The sequence below is a fragment of the Aythya marila genome, assembly GCF_965140915.1.
Source record: "Aythya marila genome assembly, chromosome: 8".
Taxonomy (NCBI): domain Eukaryota; kingdom Metazoa; phylum Chordata; class Aves; order Anseriformes; family Anatidae; genus Aythya; species Aythya marila.
Genome location: NC_139049.1, coordinates 18,209,149 through 18,224,291, shown reverse-complemented (window position 1 = coordinate 18,224,291; position 15,143 = coordinate 18,209,149). Strand labels below are relative to the sequence as shown.

The window sequence follows — 15,143 nt, the reverse complement described above, 5'->3', positions numbered from 1 at the left end:
AGTTGTTGGTATTTTTGTCTTTGTAACTCCAACAAGCAGCACCACAGGGGTGACACCAGCATTTTAACAAAGCCTGATAAAAAGAACACTAATTGTCTTTGCAGCCCAAACTACATCATAATTTGGGAACTAGAAGAGTACTGTTAGGTCACAAACATAGACAAACACAATCCACAACAGACTGGGTGTTTTTATTGCTTAGCCTGTGTTCCAAATAGCATTAGTTCTACATGCTTGTGTTTGTTTTTTTTTGGTCTGGTCACTCTTCATGCTGCAGTCTTGGATATAGCTGAAGAGAACACTCTGAAGTTGGAAGACATTTTTTTTAATTTCATGTAGAGATCAACACGTTAGTGGTGCTGCAACCAGTGAGTTTTATAACTTTAACATCTCAACCAGTATCCTTAGCAACATCAGGTATAAATTAAGGACAATAGCAAAAAAGATTTAACAAAAACTTATGTTTGATGTATTGTTTCTCTCAGCATGCCCAAAGTCTGTCCGTAGCTTGGTATTCATATCTTGAGTCAGTTATTCCTAAGTCTGAAGTAACTAAAATATTGAAGAATATTAAAGTGGGTGTTTTGTCCTTCAGTTATGCACAGTTGGCAGTCAGTAACTAAATTCAGTTTACATTTCAGTTTAGGAACTGAAGTGAAAAAAGCTGAGATAATGAGATTGTGTTGAATCTGTATGGGGCTGCAGCCCTCTAAAATTATTGTCCAAATTAAGGAATTAAGGCTGGAATTGTTTATAGACATGAGTCTTAAAGTGTCCTTTAAGTTTAAATGGCTGAATAATTATAACAGGGAGAAGTTGGGCATTTCTTCCCTTACTCCATGAACAGTGGTAGGATAGACTTTCTTTTTTTTAATCTAGGCAAATTTTAACTACATACTTGGAGACTTGTCTGTACATCATCTTTTGCTTTTTGTCTGATTTGCTTTTCATTATTTTTTTAATGAGGCCATAGTGATACCTGGCACTTCTTACCCCTTTTAGTGTGAAAGAATACAGTTAGTCTCTTTGTTTGGGAGAATACAGGTGAACCTGTGTTTTATTGCTCTATATCTTATGCTCAAAGTAAGGTTTTGCCTCTGCTCACAGTACTTGTTTCAGACATGGAGCTCATCATGTCCTTCCTTAGCCCCTTGTTTGTTTTACCTCTGTCCTACGTCAGATCCCTAATTCAGATCCCTGTCGTGCACCAGGACTTGTTTTCTTGCCTGTTAGCCCTTCCTCTGCTTCATTTCTTACAGTTCTATTGCAAAATTCTCGTTTTTGACTGAGTAGCAGGGATTCTGGTATGCTCTCATATCGTATGTTCCCTGACTTGGTATCATGGCTGTTCCCAAAGTACACAGTTAATGACAGAGCATAGGAAAATATTTTTACTTTAAGCTATGTATTAACAGTTCACTAGTTATCAGTAAGCAAGGAAGAAGGCATAGTTTCCTTTATCTTTTTTATTTCAGCCTGTTGCATCAGTAATTGATCTCTAGGTTGCTATCATATCTTTATCAGACCTATTACAATCTTTTGAATCAACATATCCTGGGAGGCCCTGAGTTGTGCTTCATTTGATTTAGGACAAAAAGCAGGCCTTCCTAAATGTGCCTTTTGTTTCTATATACTACTTATTCTCTTAACTTGTAATATGCCAGCCAATTAAAAGTGTTTATTGTTCAGAAGTGTGATGTTAATCCATTTTCTTGGCTGATGCAACACTTTTTTTTTTTAGCAATGACACTTTTGAATTTGAGGATGCTGATTTAAGCATGTCAAACACTAATATGAGTACTATCATTTTTGATTTAAAAATTAGTCAGATTTTTTGGAAATTGTTTTCAGATTTAAGCCTTAGTATTATATTTCAGGTCACCAATTATTTTTAGACCACACTTATAGATTAATGAAAACAGGTGAAATGTATGGTAGAAAACTCAGTATATTGAGCAGTCGGGTTGAAATTAGAAATATTTGAACATGTAATTTGTGGGACAAAATTACCGCAAAGAGCTATTTGATTGCAAAACAAGGGGTGCAAAACGATGCTGAAAGGAGAAGCAGAGAGAACATCTGGGGTTGCCCCCCTTGCGCACTGTATGGGGTGTGACTGTGACCTCTTGTTTTCCCGTGTGGCTCTGGCTGTCACTTGTCTGTGTATCTCTGGATGTCAGTTCACTCTGTTCAGGGAGTGAAACAAGTGACTTAAAGTAACTCATATTCCTGTTTCAAAAAAAGTGCATAGCATATATTCACTTAAAACGCTACTCATAATTTGGCGTTCAGAATCTTATGCTTGAAATATTTACCAAGAAACATGAGCGGGGTTGTTAGATAGCGTTGAGAGAAGTTGGTCTTTGTAGACAAGGAAAAGATTTAAAGGTTGATTCTGAGTTTGTTGCTTTGTTATTTTTGTGTCTGTTCTAGGTGACTGCCAGTATTTTATTAGTGTTATTAGATTAGTTATGGGCTTGTTTGAAGCTCTACTGAAAATACACTTTTCTTATGTGAATTTGCTGAGCTGGTTGCTTTAAGTAAAACAGAATTTGTACCCAGGATATCAGCTTTTCTTTCCTTTCTCATAGGGATAATATATATGTACCTATTCTATTTCTTGGAGGAAGCTGTTTTTCTTCAAAAAAACTTTGTATTTCAACATGAATGACTATGATGATGCAACTTTTCCAGCGAAGTATAAAGTTCTGGTCTTCTAGCTGAAGTTCTTGTAATTAAAGAGTAAGATGAGCTTATTTTAGGTTAGGTTTGACAATCTTTTCTATGTAGGCCGCGTAGAGTGTTACGAAGGAATTTAAGGTACATGCAAGTGAGTGGTTGTGCAGCAAGCTTAAGAAGATAGAAACAAATTTGGTGTCCTGTTCTGAACAACTTGCCATGTGTGCTTTTGTTAATTCTGAGAAATAACAGATTAACAAACTAAGTACAACTTAATGCTACAGTCTTGGGGGAGGGTGGTGATGAACATTAATGAGGTGCTTTAATAAAGTTCTTGAATCTGAACTACTGATATAAGTGGAATATGCTGCTCAGTTCCTAGAGTTCATGAGGTGTGTTATCCTACACAAAGCCTGGAGATAGTTGTTAAGCTTTAAATGTATCTTGTGCGTTACATTTTTGCACAGAGGCTAGTCTAGTTGCTGGAGCTGGACATAATTTCAAGTTACTGAAGCTGTTATGGTTAATGGAGTATAGACTACAATTGTATTTATTCTGCTGTTAATTGCGCCATGGTCAGACATCTTACTGAACGTATACCCAAAGATAATGAGGGTGCAGAGAAGTAGTTAATCTAGTAATTGTGACAAATGAATCTCCAGAACCATCAAAGTGGCCAGTTTCTAAACTGTCAGCAAAATCCAGATGAGTAAAGAATCTTCTAATACTTGTCTCCTTTTAACTAAGGAAAGAGCAGCACAATCTGTTAGTGCAAATCAATGTGATCATTAAGGATTAATGTAGTATGATCCCATTCTGATATTACCCTCCCACCCACCACGACCTATCTATTCAGCAACCTCTGAAAAGTTCTGTAAGAAACTGTGTATGGTGTGCAGAAGTATTATTTTTACTTTCATTAGTACAATACAGGCTGCATTGATATAAGACTTACTTGGAAAGGTAATTCAAATTTAGATTTCAGGCCAACTAGAACTTATAAATACATTCAGCTCGGAGTCCCCAAAGCTGTTCATCTGCAGAACTTGGTTGTGTTTGACATCCTGAATGCCCAGAAGCCCACCAGGAGCTATGCACAGATACATTAGACAATACATTAGTGTTGTTAACCTCTCACAGTTTTTCAGAAAAAATAGGTACCAGCAGTGTTTTCAGAAGTTAAAATAATACATAGTTTGCCTTAATTGGCAGATGAATCAGTTGATATTTTTTCTTCTGGAAGTGTCATCTTTATAGAGGCAAAGGAATGGAAACATTGAAGTAGGTTATTTGCTAACATATAAGCAGTTCACTTCAGATACGTATTAAGTTATGCAGAAATGAAAACCTAAATGAAGTATTGTTTTTCTATCATAATAGGAAGGTGAGGAGAGGGCTCAGTAACTGCAGTTACTCAGTAAGTATCTTTATTATTTTGATATTCCAGTTAAATAATACTGTTTCCTCCCTGTCACCCCCAAAAGTGTGGGAACATGGTTCCTATTGTGGAAATCAGTTTAAAAATTCATACAATGTATTGCAACTGGCACCTCATTTTGGCAGTTTTCTTGAGTAGGATTTAACTTGAGCGGAATTGGAGGAAAACCAGAATCTTCCCACATGCCATGTGACTCCCAGAAATAACAGTTCTGTGTTGAGGTTGTTAGGAAAAGTTATGAACATCTGAGAATGGCTGTGAGTGAAACACGTTTGTTCTTCCAGGAGGAGGAAAAGAAGTCTCTGGCTAATTACAAAATTTTAGTCCTTTTTTTTCTCAAAAAGTTTCAAGTAAATTAAGATGATGAATTCAAGATAGTGTATCTTCCTGCTTTACCAAATCAGAGGGACTTTTGCTTCCCAGAAATTAGAAGAGCCCACGTGATGCTATCATAAGACTTTTTTGCCAATTCAAAATGGGAATATCCAAAATATTCTTCTTTGTGGTAGTAGTAGTATTCATGAATAGGATGACCATATCCCTCTAAAATTAAGAGCAGCATGCCCAGTTATTGGCAGGAATGCTCCCCGACACATGCACACCCTTCAATGGTAGAGGTCTTTTTAGTTTAATTCTGTGTTCCCCCTGGCAGAATGCAGTCTGCAGTGGAGGTGTGCACTGAAGCTCTCTGTTTTTGCAGGCGTGAGCATTTCTGCAACTCCAGGCTTTTTGGCAGAGATCTCTCTTTTAAGGATGAAAATATTTGGACATATGTCATTTGTCACAATAACCAAATTCTGACCTGTGTAGGTTTTCTGTGTGTGGTTTGTGCTTTTTTCCTAGCAAGAGTTCCGCTGCTCAGGAGAAATCAAAAGAAATATGAATGGCATCTCTTAAAAAATGAACAAAAAAGCCCTGTCATTATTGGGTATTTGTTTTATTTGCTTTGTTTTCATACAAGGTCATCACTCAATAAGCCTAAGCCTAATTTGTAATTAGTCAGTAGAAGATCAGACCAAGACTCCCAAAGCTTTTTGGCTTGGAAATCTTAGGTTATGGATCTGTCACAACATTTTCTTGTCAGGTAGGTCTCTCACCTTTTGAGACTAAGGTGAGAATGGAATTAAAGGTGTGTGAGTGTTGAGATGACCTCCGTTGCTGTAAACATCTCATTTCTGTAAATATCAGAAATAGAAATCAGTGGTGGTGGGGAAATATAGAATGAATTTCAATACCTAATACTGCTCAGTATCAAATGGATTGGATCTATACCATAAAAATGTCTTTACCTATGAGCGTGTTCATTATCTCAGTTGGCAAAGGGAAAGATAATTGCATGGTCAAATTGTACTTGAATAAGAGTTTAGTGATTTCTTGTATAACAGTGGTATTGAAAAATGGGGTAGTGACAATGCTTTGAGGTGACCTATTATGAGAAGCTGCTCTTGGTGGTATTTCACAACATAAAATACAGTGATTTTCAGGATAAATTTTTAATTATTGCTTGCTCCTATTTCTCTTTAAATCAAGTTAAAGATAAATACAACTACAAGTACTCATGTTAGTGTATCTAATTTTAGAAAACTAGCTTCAAGGACAGTAAAATACAGTTGCAGGGCTGTGGCTTCTTGAGGATACAGTTTTAAGGAATGATGTCTTTTTACCTATTGTCACTCATGTTATTGTATGCTAAACTGACATGCAGTATGAGTTGCTTCATTTTGTTCAGAGAATTACAAGTAATGGCATATTTTATCTATACTCACTTCTGAAGCTTTTTTCCAGGGTCTCTGTTGCCTGAAGTCTTTATTCCATACATGTAGGAATGTTTTTAAATTTATTTATTTTTTTATTTTTTTTTACAATTTTTTATTCTTAAAACTGTCTTGAATTCGAAACAGATGCTATTTAAGAATATATTTAGACTGGTAATAAATGAAGATATGTACCCGTTGCTACTGCCTCACTAGGAAAAATATTCTGTAATTAGAAAGTTGGTGGTGTAGATTATTTATCTTCTGAAAAATCTGAGTTATTTAGTCGTTTATGCTACACATAAATAATAAAGTACTTTTTAAAAATTCACTGTTTAGTATTACAGCTTTGGTATCTCACACTTTGATCCTTGACCAGCAGGTGGCATTTGCTACTGCACTTAAATGCAGGCATGAATTAAATTTTGTAAACACAATATTAGTAACTTTCAAACAGCAAGATTTCTCTATATTTTAGCTGTATTTGGGGTGCCTGCATGTTTCTGTAAAGCTCGATGATTTATTAAGAGCATGTAAGAATCTTTGAAATCCCTGCTTACATATTCTGCAGTTTAGGGTTCAGTGGCATCCCCTCCACTTCTAGTTAATTAAATACCATTTTTTTCACTCTGATGTGGATGATACCGGTAGATGTACATTGGTTCAGTTTTTCTCCTTTTCTGTAGAATATCTGCTGCCATTGAGCCAGCTGGCAGGAGCAGAGGGAGCAGAATGCTCTCCAGGGCTGTCTGTAATCCCCTTGGTAAGGCAGAGGAACATGGGATCTGTTTCTAATACGAGTAAAGGTGTCTGTATCGCCACATCATGTGACCAAACGTTTTGTACTTTAGACCATGCTTTCTAAAGGCCACTATTGTGTTCTAGTTTGCATTCTGTACTCCTTGACTTTATTAAAAAGCATTATCCTTTCTGATGAAGTAACTTAACATATTTAGCTCAAAATGGGGTCAGTTTGTTTTGTTTTGTTTTCCTCTAGGGATTATGTCTTGGCAGACAACTGTTTTATGCAAGTATAACAAAAAATACCTATGCAGGTATTGGGGTACTTTCTCTTTTGCTGAAAACTAAGAGGGTTTTAGAGAATTGTGAGTATGTCAAACTATCTTAACTTGTGCTAGGAAATGAGCTGCTTGAATAACTCCATACAATTACGATCTGGAAGGGCCTGTACTAAGCAGGATTCCGCAAGTTCTTTCAGAAGATATCTTGTACTTAAGTGAAAGCTGATACTTCAAAGGTGGATATTCGCTAAAGTTTGGTTTTTTTACAGAATGATTGTGTAATCTATTCATATTCTGAAACCTCTGTCTGGCAGTGTGACCGCTACTGATCAGTGCAGACGGCAAGCACCGGTGACCACATCACCTCGAAGGAAGCTGTCAGAGAAGTGAGGAGGAAGGAGCCAAGTTAGAAAGGAGAGGAATGCGATTCTCTTTGGCAGGAGTGGCCATCTTTTCAAAGCAAGTTTGTCAGTTCTGTGGAAGATTTGGCTTGTAACAAGAGTTTTCTGTCCTCTAACTTGTCAGGACTAGATCTGGGATTATGACTACAGAATACAAGCTATTTGACTTAAAAATAACACAGATATGTGTCAATAGAACTGAGGAAACTTGATCTGCTGCCAATATGCAAGTGGAAAACCATGTTGTCTTGAATGATGAATTTGTCAAAATTTGAAAAGAAAACTGACAGGAAAAATGAGAATTTTTAGTTTACCTATTAAAAGTCAGATGCTGAATACAAGGAGTGTTTGGCTTTTTTCTTTTTCGTGTGTAATTTTTTTTCCTTTTGTATGATCATGGAAAAAGAATAAACGATGTTGGTGGAGAACGCAAGCCTTAATTTATGCTTCCTGGTGAGAGATGAAGGTATAAGATGTCTGATGCAATTAGGCCTGCATACAGTAGATGCCAGTAGAGGTCTACTGAGTCAAAATAGAAATAAGACCAGCATTGCCATAGCAACAACTTCCTCTTGGCAGTCCTATTTATAGCCGTGCTGCAGTCCCAGCTTTAGTACTGCTCTCAGAGGGGCTCTCTAATAAGGGTTAGCCTTGTTTGAAACAATGCACATATGAAGGTACACTAAGACGGCATGGGTGTACATTTCTGTTGAAGTTTCATATATAAATTTTAAAACATCTTTGTTTTGAAGAGGAAAGCCATTAAATCTGCAAGGCACTAGCAAATACTGCTCTTCCTTTCATGCATTTAAAAAGAAATGCAAGCTAGTGACATAGTGCTGGATGCACAGTGAAAATCAAAATACATCTGCTTTTTCAAGAAGCCTTTTTCTGCCTCTATTTCTACCCATAATTCTTTCTGAAATATGCGTGCCTGGCAAGACTCAAAATGAACTGTGGTTAATAACAATTTCTGATAAAATTCTTATTTTTAGTTGTTACAGTACACACTTGATAGAAAAGGATATAAACGATTAAGTTTTATATAACTTGAGACAGATTATACATGTCTTCTCCAATTTATACAACAAAACACTCTAGGTTCTTTAGTACATATTATTTAAAAGATTGTAGAACTAAACAATTTTCTGTTTTCTAATTGAAAATTAGACAATGAAGTTATTTTCCTTTTTAATATATGTTGGCACTATCTTTCAACTTACAAATAATTTATTGGCCAACAGGAGAGCTGCTATATTCAGCAATATCTACAAGTTCTTAAAAATTGAGAAACCCTCCCTAACAATTTGTGTCAAATAATTGCTTGCTCCTGATTTATAAATAATAATAAAGTTGGACCTTTGTAGAAATAAGTGGTGCGTAAAGGGAAAGATGAAGCCATCTATTTTAAAAGCAAATAAATTGTCTTTAACCTCTAGGAAAAAAATATGCTTAAGCAGGCAAGTTGACTCAGCTCTGTAGCTAACTGGGAAAACACTAAATTGGCAGATTAGAATTAAGACCTAAATATTAGTTACCTGGGAGTGATCTGGAATTTCTTACATCATAGTTCTAGTTTTCAAGATCCTGTCAAGGAATATAGTTCATTGTCTTAAAAACTTATCTTCTCTGTGGTTTTTATTGTAAGATATTCCTGGTTAGCCTTCATACAATTGATGGGAAGATGTTCCAGTTCTGACACTGTAAGGGAGCTTCAGTTCTGTGAATGGCATTAGTTCCTAGGAGTGAGATAAATGCATTTCAGCAACATATAGTTGTGCTGTAGTTTTTCATATTATTTCACTTAGTACTATAAAGTTCAGGGAGATCATAGTAACTCTTATGGGGGAACACTTTAAATACTTTAAAGCTATAAGAAGTGAATATAGAAAAATGCGCACTAAGCAGGAATGTACAGATGATACTGTTACTCAGCCATCTCTATGTTCTTGGAGGAAAGGAGGGTGCTCTTCCTTGACTGTTCATTTTTAAGACTTGAATGGTAGGGGTGGAATTGCTTCCTAGAAACTTCCTAGAAACAGAAATGATGTGGTAGCAGAAATGATTAAAAAAGAAATAGTCTATCTTGTTATGTTATTTTTGACTTTTTTTTCAGTAAGAAGCTGAAAGTCTCTGGCTGGGTTATACTGCTGTGCTTTGTTACCAGTGTCTGAAATATGTACTCTGGGTTTCGGCTGCTGGGAAATGCACACTAGGCTATGGGCTGGCAGTCAGGAAAAGTGCAGATGGATTTGTTGCCTTTTACAGATTAACGCACCACAGTGCTAGCCTGTTTCTATGGCTGTCACTGTTATGTTCTGTTCGTTTTTTGTTTTTTTTTTATAAAGCTACAGGATGGTACATTAAGAATTTTTACTTTTCTTTATCAAAATACTATAATTTACACATGTAATATAAATATTCATAGCTCAATCTCTTACCCACATCTGTTTTTTTAGTGTGTTTTAAAACTTCCAAGGCTTAGTGACTAGAGTTAAGTGAAAATAAAATTTCTACCTAAAGGAAGTTTTTTACCATTTCATTGTTGGTTTGGGTTGCAAGATGGAGAGAAGTTGGATCTTCATTATCTCTTATAGAACAGGCACTTCAGATACCTGTTAGAAAGGAGCTGCTTCAGTGCTTCTACTTTTCCAATGTGACTAACACATTCCTTAAATTGTACCCCTAGCCTGCTTGAGCCGACTGGTACTCAGGAAGAGGTGTCAGTAGTTCCATGTGCACATGGCTGGTGTCCTGTCACACACCAGAGCTGCGAGCACCCTGCCAGGAGCTGTGTCTGGGCAGCTCAGTCTTGGTGTGCGAACAAAGAGCAATTTTCAATGGTGCTCAGCTCTAGGAAATTATGGACTGCAACTGGCCAGCTGTAAGGTCTTCAAACATTACATATTTTAGGAAATAAAGCGGTTTGTTTTTTTTGTTTGTTTGTTTGTTTGTTTCTTTTTTAACAGAAAAGTTTCCTAGGTCACAGACTGTAGTGTAAAAATCATTCAGTGAGAGTTAAATGCATCTTCATCAGGCCTGGCATTACATGGGTCACACCTGTGCACGTGGGTTGACATACACCTGAGCTGACTTTGGTTGTACTGAGGTGGTAGAACATGGGGATGGTGGTGGTGTGGATGGGGCACAGCCTTCTTCCTTTCTTGGAGGGCATACCACCTTAACGACAGGCACTGCACGGCTCTAGATCAAAGCTGGCCCTGGTTCTTCCAGCTCGGAGCAGCATGAGTAAGATGACCTGAGGTCTGTTTGCAGATGTCTGTGTAAATGTTTAATTGTATTTAAAGATTTACAAAGTGTTCTAAGGAAAAGCACTATTGGCTAGCGAGTGAAAATCCTAAGACAAGCACAGGTACAGAATTTTGTCTCTGACAAAGAATCATTTGTTGCTGATTACTGAGCTTTTGGGGAGTAAAATACTATGTCAGAGCTGGTGTACTCCATGCTTACCATATATAATATTTAAAAAAAATAATAATACTTGGTGTGAATAAATCAATGCTGAATTGGTTTGGAAGTATTGGTCTGTCGATAAGATGAAAGATTAGCTAAAAGGAAATAGGAGGTTCCACCTCTGAAAACTGTGGATGTCATATAAAGACCCTGAAGTCCACATGGGATGTGGGCATCAAAGAAAGTCAGTGCGGTAGTGTTTTGTGTTGTCCTTGGGTAATGCTGATCAATGCCAAAAAAATTCCTCTATTACAAAAGCACATTGCTATCTGTTCTATCAGTGCTTGAATAATAAATTATGAGTGTGACCGGTACTTTTTTTTTTTTCATATTTTGCTTGTGGACCAGAATGTCTGTGATGGTATCTATTGGTAGTATTCTTAAAAAAAAAAACACTAGTAAACCCAAGTTTCCTCCTAGGCTATCTTTTAATAATCTATTTTTGATAGCCTGTTTTCACTTAAACCAGTTCACTTCTGTCGTCTCAGAGGCTGGCTGTTTCTGCTCCCTAGTTTTGACACCTCATTCAAGTGTCCGGGTTAGTCACTTGGGTGTATTCAAAACTCTTAATTTTGGTGGGCAGAGATGCTCTTCAGCAGTTCTCACATCTCTTGATTTGACACTAGAGGGTTGGTAGACTCTAACACACATAATGTGAAGTGATGTGAATTTTGTAAATTACCTTTCCTGAGATCAGGGGAGCTAAATGTGTGAAAGACACTTGTGCAAAAGATAAGGTGACAGTACTGTGAAAAAAAAGGTGCGGAATCAGGGGAGGGGAAAATGATGAGTACTAGAGGAAGCAGTAAAGGTCAGAGAAAATAAAGTTGCTTGGAAGGATTCCCTGGACGCACAGACACTTACTGTAAACTACAGGGGAGTATGGCTGTGCAAATCCAGAGGGGCTCTTCCAGTTCTAAAATGTTCACTGGATGGGAAAACAAGCATGCTGTTGTCTTTAACTTTTGTAAATATTTCTTATATGGAAGCTGGCATAGCATTGCTCCACCATAAAGTGATTGGTTATATGTGGTGTATAAGCTATCTGCTCTCTGCCTATTCATGCCCCCAGTAAGGTAAGCTAACCCTCACGGTCATCACTAGTTCCTGTTTTCGGCAGCAAAGCCTTGAACCTGGGAGGTGTCATGGAAGTCAGCAATGATCCTGAGACAAAGTAGGTAAAAGCCAGGAAGGCTTAAGATAAAAAATTACCTTTGGTGGGCTGGGATCCAGGGGAGGCTGCAGCACCAGAACCTAATAGGAGAGAGCAGCCTGGTGACCCACAAGACAACGGGTTCTCATCCAGATTTGCAAAGCAATGTGTAAAGTGTCAGTATTTAGACAAGTTGGTCCTGAATTTTGAACAGGTGCTGGAAGAAAAAAAAAATCTAGAGTATATCTAGAGCCTGCATTTCTGTGCTTTGTGCAGGGGCTAGAAATTTAAACTGTTCCCCTGACTGGGGTCAATGGTGACAACTCTAAGTTACTATTTTGAGGAATGCAGCCCGATCTGTAAAGTCTGTTCTTCAGCATTTTTATTGTTTCATCATTAATATAGGTGGTTTTCTTGTCATAGTTTTTTTTTTTCTGAAAATGCAGAGCTGTTATGAAATAGTTATGTAATGTCCAAGGATGGATATCTGCTGCATTTGGAAACTATTCAGTGAGAAGTATGGTGGTGAAAAATAAGAGGTGTATCATCAACATGTTGACTGTAAGACAGGAGACAGATTGTGAAAAGTTATTTCAATCTTACTTAAGAATAGTTCTAAATTTTTAAGAAACCACGTCTTATATGTGCTGAAGATACACTGGGAAAGTTGCCCAATGTATGTATTTCCATTTTCACAAAAATGGATTTTTAGTATTACTCATTGTAAGCATGCAACATTACATAATTTTAAAAGTTAATATAATTTAGCATTAAATACCACTTTCAATTTATTTTCCCAATGTTCTGAACCATTAAGAATGACGCTCTCTAGACTTAGTCTGCAGTTGAAAACATTCAAATTTCTTGTGAATGAAAAATCCTCCTTGTGTAATTCCACAAGACTGCACTCAAGGCTTTGACATAAGCAATGTCAGGAGCCAGTGACCGTGACTTTGTGACTCCTTCCAGCTGCCTCTGGAGCTGGGAGAGTGAGTATGCGGCTAGATAAGGGTCTGCCAGTGCTGTTCTGGGAGCTTATTACTGAAAAAGCTAAAATCATTTGGTTCATTCTTGGAGTAAGTAGAACTCAGTATGGGTAAGTATAATGTACTCTTGTTTGCATGAACATTAGAATTCAAATTGTCTGATTTTCCTCAAAGGAGGAAAACAATATATTTTTTGCGGTAATGGTTTCTTCAGCAGTTTCTGCAAGCAACCACGTTGTTTAGAAAGTTGCTTAGTTGAAAACATGGAATTGTTAATGATTAGATTACAGCTGGTTAAGCTGTGACAGTGATGTTAGTACTCCATTTTACTAACAGGGTATGAACTGCAGAATAGTCACTTTTTTTTTCATGCATGGTTGCGGTAAGTTAAAAATATATACATATCTGGCTTCTGATCTTCAGAATAAGTTGTTTATGGTATTTTAATTTTTTTTAAATGTATTTTACTATAAAATACGTGCACTAAAAAGCTGTGAAAATCTACAGCAGTTATTGCAGTTGTTTGGTTTAAAATTATAATAATTAAAAAAAACAGTTTTCAATTGACATGAAAAGAGACTTAACAGTATAAAACAGTGCATTATACAGGTTTTCTTAACAGGAAGTAGACCAGAGCAGTGGTTAGAAAACACTGCATACAGGAAGTTTGACACATGCGTAGGTCTTAGTGTTTCTGACTTGTCCAGCTCCTTTTAGATATTTTCTGTTTTGCTTTTCTAAAAGTCGCCAGTGCGTATAGATGGCAGCTCAGAAGGAGGTACCTTGTAACCAGTGCACAGGGACTGCCACCGCGCTCCAGAGACTGGAAGGTTTCGCTAACCGCCTCTTCCATAGGCACTCAAAGGGTGGTACACATGAACAGAGAGTGCCTCTGGAAAATGAGAGCCATTTCTCTGAACTTGCTGTCCTATGGGACAAATCAAGTAAGTAGGTTCCTTTGTTTATTTTATAGATATTCTGTCTTCAATTTGCATAGCAATTGAAGAGCGTGCATGTTAGTGATTGAATACGAACGTTGCTCTGCGATACATTCCAGGGACGACTTTGCAATTCATTATCTAAAGGCATTAATTTGAAGAGTAACATACTGCATCATGCACAGAGAAGTGGGGGGCTGTTTCATGGGCTGGGTGGCTGGCACTAGAATTTATGGCTGGTCCCGTTCTGTTAAAGCACAGATGACTTGTTTTAGCAAGCCCTCACCCCAATTTTTACTTCTAAATTACTTCCTTTATTTTCAAATTAAATCTGCTAGTTCAGCAGAAATAGAAAACTTGTTTAAAATTATAATGTTTGAACTTTGGAGTGTGCAGACATGGCTGCACAGATTATACTTATTATAGGGTTTTTATTTTTTTCATTTTTATTGTGAATGATATATCAGAATGCTCTATACAGTAGTAAACAAAATTGTGTTTAGTTTCAAATATGATGAATAGCATTAGCTGTAATTTCTTAATTAGTTAACAGTTGAATTAGTTATTAGTTAACAATATGCATTTGTATGGACTAAAACTTTCCATGATTGCATTTTGGCTAATAAAAGAGATTTCAGAAATATCACAATGTAAGTAAATTGCCATTTGATTATTTTTTCCTTGTACAGCAATGCATTTTTTGCAAAGTAATTATCTCTATGGTTAAATCCTCATTTTAAAATGTTGCAGTATGGTAATTGATGATAATTCTGTTCCAAATTTCAGATTCATTGATGGATTTGGGATAGCACAGTTATTTCAGTCGAAAATAGGCCTTATTTGAAATGCCTAACATCAGTGTTAGCATGAAGAAAATCAGCATTTATACATCTCCTTGCTTTCAGTTTGAAACGGTTTATGAGCTTGGAATGAATCTGTTCTCAGAGGATAAGCAGTAAACATGGAAACAAAAAAGTGTTAATGCATTGACCTAAAATAGATGAAATCTAGGTCTTCAGAATGAGATGGAAAAGGATTGACTAGTTTTGTTAGGAAGATAAATGTTGAAAGTACATAAACTCCGAGCTTCCACTTCTCCAAAATATTTTCAGCTCAGTAAAAATAGATTCTAACTTCTGTTTATGTAGAAGCTCTTTTTTATGTAAATAGCTATTTGAAAAAATAACATTGAAGCACTTTTGTTTATATAATGGAGAAAAAAATGGTATTGACCTACTGACATTCACAAATTGTGACCTGTTTGTGTACAAGTCTCTGCTGTTTTTTTTCTCTGTCTA

General features: G+C 36.6%; 1 protein-coding gene across 2 annotated transcripts in view; it reads left to right on the top strand.

Annotated features, from left to right (window-relative positions):
- The window catches only part of PRKACB (protein kinase cAMP-activated catalytic subunit beta), a 69,125-nt gene that overhangs the window by 19,669 nt on the left and 34,313 nt on the right, over nt 1-15,143 (top strand). The window contains exon 1 of one of the 2 annotated variants that reach the window (XM_082766073.1): nt 13,645-13,851. The exons of the other annotated variant lie outside the window; for it this stretch is intronic. Coding sequence (XP_082622199.1) covers nt 13,668-13,851 — 184 coding nt within the window. The 5' untranslated portion in view covers nt 13,645-13,667. Of the gene's footprint in view, nt 1-13,644; nt 13,852-15,143 lie in introns of those variants that run through there. 2 annotated transcript variants of the gene reach the window in all.